The following is a 14,569-nucleotide window of genomic DNA, read 5'->3' as shown; positions in this document are numbered from 1 at the left end:
TGCTAATTAAGTTTTCAATGCTTTATCAGTTTGTTTGCACATCTGTCAGTATGTTTAGCTTTCATTACAGCCCCTTGTTATGAAGCCTTGCTGCAGAAGTGTAATCATGGCTCTAGAGTTTCCTTTTGCGAAGGCTCCTGGCCTTGGCTGAACTGCGCTCTCATGAATACAGTCTAGCACTTGTGCCTTTGTGCGGAGGAAACCGTGAAATGATAACTAACATTTGACTTCATCTGTATTCACAGCAAAAGAGGCAGCCAGGATGGAACAGAAAAAGAGACAGGTACTACAATACACTTACACCACACCTTGACATTCCTCCAGAAAATACCACTGTTCAGCACCTGGCTGATTAATAGTAGAAGATGAATTCAACATCTATATTCTTTTAAATTACACACTTTCCTTTCTCAGTTCCACGGCTCTTTGGACTGTTTACTGTATCCTGTTCTGAGAAAGCAAGTGCAGATTCTTTGCATGTACTGCTGTCTTTTCCCCGTTCATTATGCTGCCACCTGAGGCAGGCTATGCAGAAGGACAGTTAGCTAGAACAGCTGTGGACAGATTAGGCTGGCTTATGTCCTCTCCTGATATTTTAATGAGAGGTTAGTGATAGGAGGTAGTGTAATTATTGCTGTAATTGTTTGCTGATTTAAACAGCTGTGTGAACTTTTCAACTCTGGCAAATTCTTCACACTGTTTCTAGCATCTTCCCTTTACAGTTTTATAGCGTTACATAGGAATGGTATGGTTTAATTTGACTACTTATTAAGGTAAGCTTAGTTTTACTGTTGACACTTGTTGGTGATACAGATTGGATTGGATTTAATGTCCATGTTTTGAAAGCAGGTACTGCATAATAAAAATTGAAGCTGATGTCTGCTGCATCAAGCACTGCAGAGTGTCCCAATATATTGCTCTGCACTACTGCCATCTAGTGCTGGTGAAAGAAACTGAAGCACATAACCCCTTTATCAGGACTCTCAGGAATACAGAATAACACAGCCTCAATTATAGCTTTCCACCATAGTGACATCTTATCTAGATGCAAAATGTATTTGTTATTCCTCAGTCTCATTATGAGATTTGTGATTAAGTCACTGTTGGCAGAGATTTCCACCCGCTGAGCTGCTGATGTTCTTCCTTCCTGTCTCTGCAGCTGTCTGTGGATGCGGCCTCTGAGACGTTGTTTAATAGGGATCAGATCATTCACGTAAGTGGAACAGTTTTCATTTGCCTATTGGATTTTTGGGGCTTGCAATGCAAATCTGGCAAAATTTAATGGCCGTGATTCAGCTGAAGTCTCTGAAGGACATTTCATCCAACGATTTACTCCATGGCTAACTTTCTGCATATTTTGCTCTGCTTTTCTCAGGACCTGGAGAAACAGAATGAAAGCCAACAAGAATCCCTGAGGAAATATCATCAGGAGCAAAGGGCTCTGCTGGACAAAGTTAACATGCTGCAACAGCAGCTCAGTCAGGTGCACACAAAATATCCTATGTTAAGTGCTTTAGTGAGTTATTATAGATGGTTGTCCTCAGGTACCCTACCTTGGGATAGTAGAATAATGTTCTCTAGCATGAATCTCTGTCAAAATAGCTTTATAATCTCCATGACTCATGTTCAGCACTGTAATTACTGATTGCAGTTCCCTTTTTATTTTATCCCTGTTGCAGGAAAAATCAACGGTGGAGGACATTCACAAAGAGGTAATTTGTCTGTTTTCTAGACTCTCAATAGCTCATCTCTGAATTATCATTTTAAAGCAGTCACAAAAGAGGTGATTAATTGAACACCCTCTTATTTTCACATCTCTCTGTGGTGTTTAGAGAGAACAACTGAAGCTCCTGCTGTCCGCCAAAGAGAAAGAAGAAGGAGCCAGGGCTACAGAGACCGTGAAGGTTCAGCTTCGGAGCCATCTTGTAAGTGGTCAGCCAAGGCAAATAGATGCAAAATGCCCAAAACATCCTCATCCAATCTCTAATGAAGTTTGTGAGTCTCATTAATAAATCTGCATGTTTTTGCTTTGCAGGGAGATTACTCAGGCCAGTCTGTGATTAAAGGTAAGCTTGTCGCATGGATTACAGAAGTGACATGGTTTAACAGGCCTAGTGCTGAGTTTGAACAATATCAGGAATTTATTCAGATGAACTAATGAGTTTTGGTCAGAAAAGTAATTGATTTTTTTTTCCTGTGCAGGAAAAGAAAATGTCCTTGTCAGGCAGTCTCACAGCCTGGATTCAGCTCAGGTGAAGTCATTTGCACAGTAACTTTAATTTTAGAATCTGTGTTTGTTTACTTTTTTAACCTATACATTATATTACATGCAGGAATATTACAGGTAGCATAGCAATAAACCAGCATGGTCTGCTCAGTAATTCACTGCTGTTCTGTCTGTGTGTGACCCTGTATACTGTATGCAGACACAGTGTGTCAGCAGCATTAAGCTTAAGGGAAATGGAGACCTTCTATCTCATTTTATTCTGTCACCTCTGTCACCTGCAGAGGGAGAGATGTTTTTGTGATTCATTGGCTTTAATCTCTGCGAGGACTTTCTCAATTTGGGATCAACTTTTTGAAATTGGAGTTCTCATCTACCTCAGATGTCTGAAGGCTTTTTTCTAGTGAAAATGTAATTTGAGACCATAAGATCTGTGTTCAGACTTGTCCTAGTGAAGGTGACTTTCAAGGTTCGGTATAACTAGGTGCAGGAAAAAGCTTAAGTCTGCTGTTAAGCAATCAGATTGGAAAATGCTGAAGTCTGTTTTATATGTAATTAATTGAGACATGCTGCTGACTCTTTAAACTTCTAATGTGTCATTTGAAATTTATCTCTGTGCAGATTTTGCAGCCTTCGGTTCAGTCTCGTTCCATGTCCCGGCCATTGGAGCTCTCTCACCCTGTGCCTGGGACTCCTAGTGAGGTGGACACACTACGGCAAGAGCTGATCTCCACTCGTAAGAAGCATGATGCCACACAGGAAGAGGTAAGCCGCCTGAAGGCAGCACTGACACAGAAGATCTGTGAGTACGAGGAGCTGGCCAGACTTCGTGAGCAGGCCAAGCACGAAGCAGATCAGCAGATCCAGGAGCTGGAGGGGGCACTGGGAGACGTGCAGAAGAGGATGCTGGACTCTGAGGCCAAGGTCAAGCAGCTGCAGGCCCACGTGGTGGCTGTAAAAGAACACCTCGGCAACCAGATGGTGGACGACCTCAAAGCTCAGCTTGGCGAGGTCAAGGCCAAATACGAGGGTGCATCAGCTGAGGTTGGCCGGGTTAGGAACCACCTGAAGCAGAGTGAGAAAGCCTTGGAGGAGTACAAGAAGAGTGAGGGTGTCTTGGCTCAAGAGGTCGAGAAGATGACAGCTGAGCTGAACGCAATGAAAGAAGAGCGTGAGGTGATGGCTGACACCCTCTTAGAAATGGAGGCTCAAGTTAAAGAAGCAGAAGCCCATCTGGCAGCCATGGTGCCCGGGGAGAAGTTTGACAACATGAAGAACCTTCTGACCAACGCTGTGGATGAAAAGGAGAGGCAGCTGGCCGAGCTGAGGGAGGACTATGACCGTGTGCTGGAGGAGGTGGCGGAGCTCCACAGGGAGGCAGGCGGCCAGGATACCGTCCCGCTCCAGGAGCATGAGAGGATCAAGGCCACCCTAGAGGAGCAGGGCGCCATCCTGAAGAAGAAGCTGGCTGATGTCACCTCCAAGTGCCAATCACTGATCCACGAGCTGGAAGAAGGTGAGGATGAGAAGGAAATTCTCCGGGAAGAGCTGCAGGAGCTCACACAGAATCTCCAGACTAAGTTCATTCCTGTCGACTGTCATGAAGAGATGAAGAAGGGCCTGGAACGCGCCATGGAGGAGCTGAAGGAGCAGCTGGAGGAGACAGAGGAGCGTCTGAAAAGAATCCAGGAGGAGAAGGTCTCACTCTCTGAGAATGTAAACAACCTAAAGAGCACTCACATGCCCCGTGAAAGGTATGAAAGCGAAGTGGCTGCGCTGTCTTCTCATAGCGCAGAGTTGGAAAAGGACTTGGAGAGTCTCCAGAGGAAGTTCCAGGAAAAAGTGAAGGAGCTTGAGGTTGTGGCATCTGAGAACACGTCACTGAAACAGAGTATGGGGGAAGAGTTTGTTAAAAAGGAAGTGCATGAGCAAGTGCAGACAGAGTTGGGTGAAGCATTGGAGAAAGCCAAGACTGAAATTGCCAAGTTGGAGAAAGACGGAGAAGTCAGAGAGGAAGAGCTGAGGAAGGTGAAAGAAGGAAGCGCTAAGTTGAAAGAGGAGTTTAAGAATGTGCAGGAGAAATTAGAAAAGGACTGTATCAGCCTTGTTGAACACAAGGCAGTGACAAGTAAGTTAAATAGTGCTTTAGCTGAGGCACATAAGAAAGCTGATGAAGCTTTCTCCAAATATCAGTCTGTTCAAGAAGAGAACTCAAAACTTCACAAAGAAATTGAAGATCAGAACAGAGAGCTGGACACAATTCAGGAAGCGATTCATTCCAAGTTTGTCCCGCTGACTACCGTAGAGGAAAAGGAAAAGTGTTTTAAGGCTAATTTGAAGGACCTGAGAGAGAAACTAGCTGAAGTACAAGAGAAATATGATAATGCGAAGGCTGACCTGGAAAGTCAGAGACAGGAGAAGGAGGCCATGAAATTAGAGATGTCTTCTGTGCAGCAGAAACTGGAGGCTAACTTTGTGTCCAGTGAGAAATACAGGGAGGCAGAGGATGACTATAAAGGCCAAGTGGAGAATTTGAGTCTAAAACTGGTGGAGCTGGAGCAGCAATACATGGAAGTGACTGTGCAGAGAGCCGAGCTGGAAGAACAGAATGCGCTGTGCACTGCTGAAATCCAGAGCCTTCAACAGCGCCTGGAGAGCGAGTTTGTTCCGCTGGAACAGTTTGAGGCCTTGCAGCACTCGCTGGGATCCAGCTTGCAGGAGGCACAGGCTGAATGTGAACGGCTCAGAGAGGCCTACAATCTGGAAGTTCAGCACGTTCGAGAGTTGGAGAGGGATCTGCAGAGCCGCAGTAATGATGGTCAAGCAAGAGAGACCTTGGAGAGGGAGGTGACAGAGCTTCGACTGGCCCTGAGAGAGGAGGAGGAGACCAGTGCCCAGAGGGCCGAGGACGTGGCCACCCTGCAAACGGAGCTGCTCAGAGCAACACACGCCTTGGATGACCTTCGCAGCCACGAAGGTCAGGTGGCCGAGCTTCGGGCAGAGAAGCAGAGACTGGAGGAGGAGGTGGCTGAGCTCAGCGATCGGCTCTTGGGCCTGGAAGATCAATGTGAGGAGCTGTATAAGGAGCTAACCCAAGCCAGAGAGGGTGAGAGCAAGGCACGGACAGAGACGGAGAACCTCCAGGCCAAAAGCACCTCCATCGAGAAGGAGATCCGAGAGTTGAAGGAGAGATACGATGACTCGCTCAGTACCATCGGAGACTTGCAGAAGAGGATTCAGGCCTCCTCGGAGCAGACCGAGGCCAAAGACAAAAGGGTAAGGATTAGAATGTGGAAATTCATGTGAAATCACCAGAGGTCTCCCGAGTGACCATTGCAGATTTGCTTAATACCTTCAGGAAATAGCCTCATTCTGCCACAGAACCAGTATGCAAAATTTTAGGCTTGTATCTTCATTATTTCTAAGATATAGAGGCTTTAAAGCTGGCCATTGCTGTAATTTTAGCTTTATTTTAAAGCCTCATTCAAATAGCAGTCTGGACTGAAATGCTCCTTTGAACTGAAAGGCAAGGCCAATCTTTTGAATAGGCGGACACATGTGAATGTGTGGGTTTTTGTGACATTGCTGTTGGGTACTGTACTACAGCATGATAGCAAGAACTTTAGAAACGTCTCCCATTCATTACATCTATGATGCGATATCAAAAAAAAAAAACTGAAAGAGAAGACTGCACATTGAATTTTGAAAGAAAATAGGCTATAAAATTTAATAAGCAAGAAGTTTTTTAGGATTGCAGAATCATAAAAAGTAAACATAAAATGAATGGATAAAAATAGAGAAAAGTAATCTCAGCAGGTTATGTTCACACAAACACACAACCTCACACACAAAGGCTTAAGTCCAAAGCTCAAAGAAAATCAGCAAGCTATACTTGGTCAAAGCAGTTATACTTTTATGAAGATTATATCTAAAATAGACAATCTATGTACACAGTTGCAGATTCATTGTTACCAATTAAAACTGCTGTAATGCAGACTGGATGGCCTTAGAAACAAAAAACTGAACACAGTGTCATTGGTGAAATTCAGACAACAAAGACAGTGTCTTAATGACATCAGCCAGAGTCATTCTCAGTAAGGATAAGGGCCTTAAAGTTTTCCCAAACAGTCACCTTTCACCCAGTTATATGGTGATGGAAAACCCCAGTTCGATGTCCTCGAACACTGTAAAACATAATTGTACTATTATCGGTTCATTACAAGAACGGGGGATAATATTGAATTCAAAACAGCAAAAGAGTAATCAGCGATATTTACGACCAAAAAAACAACTAAATGCTATGTATAAAAGTGATTTGCCATGGTTTTTCAAAGGTTCTTCAGTAAAGAAAATGGTTCTATATAGAACCATGAACACTCAAAGAACCATTTACATGATTAAAGGGTTCTTTGCATTGTGAAAGTGTTCGGTCTTTCAAGATGCAAAAACCCTATAATCATCTATAGAGAACCTTTTCTTTACTAACGAACCCTTGAAGAAAAGTCTTATAAGTGTAGTGTTTGCATTTGAAAATAAAAAAGGGGTTAATAATAAGTACAGCACTAAAATGTATTTTAAAATTAAATTGAGGCGTCTATCAGTTTATATCTTTATGATTCCACTTCATGCAGCATACGTCCCTGAAGGGTTTCTTCTCCCAAGTCACTCTACATTGTGAAACTTGGACAGTGTTTACATACATGCTTACAAATTCTTACTAAAAAAAAATCATATTTCCATTAAATGAGCATGTCCACCACAAAATCATTTATATGGACATATTTTATACATTTTAGTTCAAATGTGAAGTTTTCCATGTGAAGACATATTGTTAGTGTCATATGCACCTCATTTTACAAAAGACAAAAGTAAATTACAGAAGAATTACACAGTGTACCATTACAAAAAGTAGTACAAATCTGTCCTGCAAGATCAGAGAAGAAAATAGAACATCAGAGAAGGAACAAGATGTGCAGGTAATATTTATGCATCCTCATGGTCCTGCTGAGACAGTTGGTCTTTGACAGGATATCTTTTGAATCCCTCTGGTGCATATTATGAACATCATGCCCCACTTACATCAACTGGCAGGGATTGTAACTTCTGAAGTGGTGGAACAGATCACTGCATTATTCAGTCTCTTCAAACAGACACTATTTCGCTATTGCCTTTGATTTTTATGACACTGTACTTTGTTACATAGTAAGACTGGGCACTGCAGAATTTGCTAGAGCATAGATTAATGGATTATTTGAATATAAAATACATGATCAAATACATGTAGTGATTATAATGTGTAGTGTGTCTATATTGTTCGTGCCTTTGGAACACAACGTACATTTGACCCTTTCAGAAATATAATTTGAGTCAATATCACATTTTATTTATTTGAAAATAAAATTGTGCTATTTGTAATAGTATTTTGTGAGAGCTATTGTCAGACACAAGCAAGATTATATTATATTATAAAGCCTAAAATTTTGCACAGTGACATTGGCCCTTATTCATCGAAGTTGTGTACGATCAAATCTGATTGTAAAGTAATTGTGCAAAAGTTTTACAGATCTTTTAGCATGTATAGGTGATCAAATTCAAGTCTTGTTGAAGTGAGTGAAATATTTTGACAACATAAATGCTTGATTTGCTGTTAAATAATCAAAAATGATCATGTTATCAATAGTATCAGTGATAACTGCAAAAGTAGAAAATAACCAGGATAATCCAATTAATTGTGCACATGGCCCTATGCTTTTGCTTTATACTACTAACCACGGCCCAAAAGTTCAAAACATAGTAAAGGTGTCTCGCATGCTGTTATAATGTTGCTTAAGGAGCCACTTTTATCACATTACTTAATCACTTCATTCTACAGTCGTAAATAAATCAAGACATTCTGGTAATTTCACACATATTTATTCTTTACAATAATTGTAAGTTTAATGCTCTAAAGCTGTTTAATCTCTTGCCAGTAGAGGGAGCAGTGCACATCCAGTTTCAACCCCATGAGGGTAGGCATAGTTCATGAGCCTGCTGAATGCTTTTGTTGCAAGTAATATGTAAAGATACTAGTGTTTTTGCACTCATTTCCATGCACAGAAGCTGATTAATCAGTCACGCTCAAATTGCCGCTTGTTTCAACATTGTATGAATCGGGCACAACATAATTCATGTCAAATCTGCACTCTTCAACTTTGATGAAGCCCCAATATGAAAATGTTAAAGGATTTTCAGCATAAAATCTAATTTCCACAGTTTTCCACTTACCTCAGATATAGTTGATCAGCCAAGATATGTTTAGTGTCCAAACTGAAGCAAAGTGTTTTCTCTAAATACATCCCCAAAACTTCCTCCGCCTGCTCACGCCACATCCAGGTATTTTTAAGGCCACACAGACTTGTTAATGCGGTTTAGCGCTAAACTAAAGAAGCACAGTTCAGTCCAGTGTATGCAACAAACTGAACATGTTCTTAGAGTACTGCATGTATATTTTAACTGTGCACGTCTCTTTCAGATCACAGAGCTGCTGGCGGACGTGGAGAGACTAAAGCAGGCTCTGAACGGCCTGTCCCAGCTGGCGTACACTGGCAACACGCCCAACAAGAGACACACACAACACATTGACACACTCCAGGCGCAGGTCAAGAGCCTCCAGCAGCAGCTGGCTGTGAGTAGCGCTCCCTACTAAATGCTTGTAATATGCCTGCCTCAGCTTTCAAATACTCTGTCACATCAAACTGGGTGACCCAGCCTTCACAGTGAAACACATGAGTATCGACTAGGCTTAAAGTGGTGTGATTGATAACACTGTAAAGGAATGAGGAAATAACTATATCAGTAGATACCAGTTGGACATTTAATCTTCTTTAAAATGTTAGCCAGACAGATTATAATGCTGTATAACCTTTACATTGAAAGCCCTCTGGCATTCAAGTCATATATTTTGTGTCTGAATATGAGTGATCGGTGTGAAACTGGGCAGGAAAAGACCTGAAGGACGGCTTTTTCTTGTCTGGATTTCAGCAGAAATTGGATTTGACAAAAAAGCAGCTCCGCTTGCTTGCGTTTCTAAACTTTTTTTGAATTTGGATGTGTATGTTGATGAGTTTGGGCCATATGTGAAAGCATTTTTGATGAAGATGGATGTATGGATGGATGTTAAAATACTCATGTCTTAATATTTCTTGCACAGATTTTTTCCCCGACATCCTCTTACAACATTTGAGTGGTGTTATGTACCAAAAATAGTCATTATTTATTCCTACATGACCATTTTCCAACCTCACTGTGATCTTAGAATTAAACAGGATGTTACTGAGCTTTTAAGATTGATCTATGTAAATGACCTCTGTGCTGATTTGCTGCCCTGTTTTATGTCTCCTTTAAAAAACAACCCAGCTGAAACAGTACTTGTACCTTCAGTGTGAATGGGTGAGGCTAAACTGGTGTAGGCTAATAAGTGGCTTTTTGTGTCACAACAACAAAGAATTCAAAATGGCTAAGTTTCTGTAAATGAGCTGTATGAACTGGGGGGGTGGGTGAATAGTATGTTTAAAAACATTGTTTACACACTACATAAAACTTATTTTTAAAATGTGGAAAATTCAGTTTTGTATAATTATGGGCTTTGTAAAACTATTATTTCATGCCATGTAGAATTATTTTTTACAGAATTTATAATTTAGACATCAAATCATTTCTAGTCTTTGCATTTTTGAAAATAAAAAAGTGGTTAATAATGAAAGTACAGCACTAAAAATATATTTTAAAATAAATTTGAGGTCTCAATCAGTTTATGCCTTTATGATTCCACTTGATGCAGCATACTACCCTGAGGGGTTTCTTCTCCCAAGTTACCCTACATTTGTATACAGTTACCATACAAATTATTTTAGTAAAAAAATCATATTTCCTTTATATGGGTACATGCCATATAGAATCAAATGCTAGTGCAAGTGCAGCTAGATGAACTGATGGATAGAGTGAAAGATGAAGAAAAGAGGCCTCCTGCTGTGCTCAGGTCTTCAGACTTGGGCATAATAAAGTTCACAGGAACATGCTCACATTCTCTGACTCACTCATGTACTCTTTCTCTTTCTGTCTCGCACACTCACCCAGGCTGATACAGTTGCAGCCATTGCTTTCATTATGACTGCAGCACAGACTTATACACAGCAGTGAGCTGTCTACACATAATGGAGTTCATTAGGTACCCTGGCTGTCTTATTTTAATTTCTTTTATTTTTACTATTATAGGATGCTGAGAGGCAACATAGAGAGGTGGTTTCAATTTATCGAACTCATCTTCTGAGTGCTGCACAGGTAATGGCGTGTGTGTGGCTTTGTGTAAATGTGTTTATCTTTCATGCTACATTACTAACAGTTCAGCCCAGCTTGCATGTGTTTCCAGACTTTTTTTTGAATTTAGATGTGTATGTTGCTGAGTTTGTCCCGTGTATATGAAAACCTTTTTAATGAAGATGGATGTTGTATGGATGGATGTAAAAGTACTCGATGTTAAAATGTACTGATACCGTATAACATGTAACATGCTGCCATGTTCTTTTGCTGTTAGGTCACTTTCTGAGATACTCTGATTTAGACAGCCGTTCGGGCCAAAGTGTTTTTTTGAAGCAGTGCTATAGGAGAATCACTTTTAGTTCTCTGAAAAACCTGTCAGTGGATGGTTCTTTATAGGAATACCCCAGTGGTTTTGTTCTTAATCTCTGTATCTGTAGCAAACACATTTGTAGTCTACACTCTTGTATTAAAAAAAAAGGGGGGGGCCTCAAAGAGTTCTTTGAGCGATGCCATAGAATAACCCCTTTTTGTTCCCTAAAGAACCAAAAAGTTTGAAAAAGAGATGTGAGTGTGAAAACCTGTTGTGTAATATATTACTCAGCTGTTCTTTCTAGAACCCTTACATCATCTCGACACATATCTAAACCTCAATTTCAAAAAAGGTTTGACAGTGTGTGAAATTTTTTATTGACCTATTTTTGTTTGTGTTCATTCCAAATTTGATGCCTGCAAAAAAACTTGGTACAAGAGCACATCTTACATCACCTTTACTTTTAACAACATTTAATTGTTTGGGGACTGAAGACACCAACTGATGAAGTTTTTCAAGCCATTTTTTCCATTATACAAATGTTTAGCTTCACAACCATACGGGGACTTTGTTGTCAGATTTTGCGCTTCATAATACGCCGCGCGTTTTCAGTGGGAGACAGGTCTGCCCTGCAGGCAGGCCACTGTATCACCTGCACACTTCTATTACTCAGCCATGCTGTTGTAACATATGCATGCGTTGTCATGTTGAAATGAGCATGGACGTCCCTGAAAAAGATGTCCTCTAAAAGCAGCGTATGTTGCTGCAAAATGTATACATATCTTTCAGTGTTAATGGTGCCTCCACAGATGTTCCACATGCCATGGGCACCCCCATACCATGACAAACCCTGGCTTTCAAACTAATCTGAATGGTCCCTTTCTTTCTTTAAACAATCTGAAAGGTTAACCCATCAGACCACATCAGTACACATCTCCACTGTATGTCTGTCCATTTTAGAAGAGCTCAAGCCCAGAGAAGCCGACGGCTGGATGTTGTGACAATGTTTATTGACGGCGGTTTGTCAGTGTATCCCTGTGCCCATGTGATGAAGGGACCGAGGTTAACAGGTGTTCAGTGGTGATTTTCGGCCTTGCCTTTTTCATGCAGGGATTTCTCCAGATTCCCTAGACCTTTTGAAGATATTATACACTAGAGAGTGAAATACCTTGCAGTTCCTCGTTACTGACTTTTTTGGACAAGACTAAGTGTATATTTACAAAAAACAATGAAGATAAGGTAAAACATTAAATGTCTTTGTGCTGTTTATTTTATATAGAGGTCAAAGTGCATTTACAAATCGCTGCTTTCTATTTCTATTTGCATTTCACATGCTGTCCCAACTTTATTCATTTTCCGTTTGGAGAAAACTCATTCACTATTATTCACAACCATAAGTGGTTCTTCTATTGTGTAACAAACCCTTTTCTGGCACCCTTATTTTAAAGAGTGTAGCTTTGATTACCATTGACTGTTATTTAGAGATTTTTCCCTGTGCTTAACATAACAACAGAAAACCTGCTGATTAAAAACGTGTTTTCCTTTTTGTTGTCTGTCTTGAGTCAACAGGTTTTCTAGCACTAATTTTTTGTCTGTGATTATCAGTTGTATGCTACAGATGTAGCTGCTAGAGATTAGGTTAAAAACGTGTTCCGTCAAAGAACCATCTATTGAAAAATACAGTAGGGAACTAAATGTGTTTATTCCATTTCATTGCTCCAAAAAACCTATAAAAAAAAAAATCTTATTTTAATTTAGTTTGGAGAGTGTGGAATCAACATAGTTGTTAAAATTGTAGGTAGCCTCGTATGGGGGGCAAACTGAAAAAGTGCCTGAAAGTGAATTCACTCAGACTGACAGACTGCCTGTTTGTTTTCTTTCTGCAGGGTCACATGGATGAAGACGTCCAAGCAGCCTTGCTGCAGATTATCCGAATGAGGCAGCAGTTTGTGTGCTAAAACCCCGCCTAAAGGCACCACTGACTCAAATCCAACGTTCCTCTCTAGGTTTACAATAAGACAAAGCCATGCCCTCGTTCAGTCAGAAAGCATTCGCGGAATTAGAAGTGTCCTCCCCTGTGTTGGTCTGTGCTTCAGTAGAATGAATCAAAACCTATTATGGCTTTGTAGTGATAAGGAGCATTGGCAACAGCAGTTGCAGAACTGTTGCTAAGAGAGGCTGTAATTAGGCCTACTTTACGCCTCCTAAAAATGAGCAGTGGAGGAGTAGTTTAACTCTGAATCAACAAATATAACGTTTGGCTGGCAATTGTACTCCAGAGTGGCGTAATATGTGACTAAGAGTAGTAATTTGTTGTGCTATAGGCTGTGTCTTCTGAGTTCTATCCTCAGTAGAGGTTTGTGCTGTGTTGTGCCGGGTTTTATGTTGTTCAAGTAATGGAGACTCATGTATCTCCTATTTTTCTCAATGGAATGGCCTCGAGCCTGAAAACAGATGATGTCCATATTTCCCAGGCCTGGCCTCTCCTTGTCTCTATGTAGCTACTTATTTTAGACGCTTAGTCTTTGCTATAATCTGCAGTCAGGGAGCAGGTCTCCTACCTCTGTTGTAATGGGTACTGGGCACAAACAGTCTTTTACTAAGGTCCAAACAACACATCACAAAAGCAGCATGGCTAAATTTACATGACTGGAGCTGGCCTTAGGTGCTTTATCTAGCATCTCCCTTAGCAACAGTAATAGCCACTGACGGCAGCCAAGGTATCAAAAAAAGTGAAAGCTGGATTTGAGTCTGTGAATGTCAATGGCTGTGGATGAAATGCCCCCCCCCCAGGTAATCAGAGATGCTGCTCCCTTTTCCAGCTCCAAGCCTTCTGTTACCTGGATAATACTGCCCTCTTGTGGTGTGACTTGGCTGGCCAAGTTTTGATGACAAAATTTAGCTCTTTGTAGTTTATTTGGCAGTGTAGGAGATGTGACGCCTTTGAGATTTTCTTTGGTGCTTCCAAAATCTGATATTTTTATCATAGCTTTATACTACTTTTAATTAATTATCGCCATGTTTTATGGTAATACTATTCAGCAGGACTGGACTAGAATGGCACAATTACCTATTCAAGGTACAGAACATTTAGATTTTCATATTTTTCATTTTATTAATGTATCATTCTTTCCTTACACTAGTAAAGTGCATTTAGCAGTAACTTGGTGCCCTTTTAGCTGCTTTAGCCGAATCACTGACATTAACATAGCATCATAATGCTGAGTGAAGTAGTATATATTCACTGAGCTAACGCTAATTGGCTACGCCAATAATAACTTATTGCAGAAAAGGCTACTGATTTCTATTAACTGTTAATATGAACATAAATGAAGTTTTGGTTCTCAATTGGGATAGAATGTCATAGCTTCATAACTGTAAATCATTTCTGCTTTATTGATCTAAATGTAGTTTGTTGTTTTTCATGCTATGTAGGCTTCTTTTTTTTTCTTTTTTGTTGTTTTTTTTGTTTTATGAATTAGTGATTTTAATGTCAATAAAAGTGCCTACTTTAGACTAAAATGTCTCTGACTCTTAATCATAAACAAATGAGGTGCAGGATTTCAGCTACTCATGTCAAGAAGCCAAGAACATCTAGCCCGAGTTCTCCAACCTCTTAAAATCATGTTTTGGCAAAAAAATAAATTTACTCCATTTTCTCCATTGCTCAAATGAGGTCGATCAGCCAAGACACATTTGGTGTCTGAAGTTTGCTTCTTTAGTTTTGCAATGGAGCC

The 14,569-nt window shown here is 40.5% G+C and overlaps 1 protein-coding gene across 3 annotated transcripts in view; it reads left to right on the top strand.

The window, feature by feature from the left end:
• Positions 1-14,354, top strand: part of uacab (uveal autoantigen with coiled-coil domains and ankyrin repeats b) — a 74,576-nt gene extending 60,222 nt beyond the window's left edge. For all 3 annotated transcript variants that reach the window (XM_036584242.1, XM_036584240.1, XM_036584241.1), the window contains 11 exons: positions 246-283; positions 1,160-1,213; positions 1,376-1,483; positions 1,680-1,712; positions 1,833-1,925; positions 2,036-2,066; positions 2,203-2,252; positions 2,846-5,500; positions 8,736-8,888; positions 10,478-10,543; positions 12,719-14,354. In XM_036584242.1, coding sequence (XP_036440135.1) covers positions 246-283; positions 1,160-1,213; positions 1,376-1,483; positions 1,680-1,712; positions 1,833-1,925; positions 2,036-2,066; positions 2,203-2,252; positions 2,846-5,500; positions 8,736-8,888; positions 10,478-10,543; positions 12,719-12,790 — 3,353 coding nt within the window. In that variant the 3' untranslated portion in view covers positions 12,791-14,354. The remainder of the gene's footprint in view (positions 1-245; positions 284-1,159; positions 1,214-1,375; positions 1,484-1,679; positions 1,713-1,832; positions 1,926-2,035; positions 2,067-2,202; positions 2,253-2,845; positions 5,501-8,735; positions 8,889-10,477; positions 10,544-12,718) is intronic.
• Positions 14,355-14,569: the final 215 nt, after the last annotated feature.

Source organism: Colossoma macropomum, unplaced genomic scaffold (assembly GCF_904425465.1).
Source record: "Colossoma macropomum unplaced genomic scaffold, Colossoma_macropomum, whole genome shotgun sequence".
NCBI classification, from domain to species: Eukaryota; Metazoa; Chordata; class Actinopteri; order Characiformes; family Serrasalmidae; genus Colossoma; species Colossoma macropomum.
Note: the sequence above shows the minus strand (reverse complement) of the source record. Positions and strands in the feature narration are given on the sequence as shown.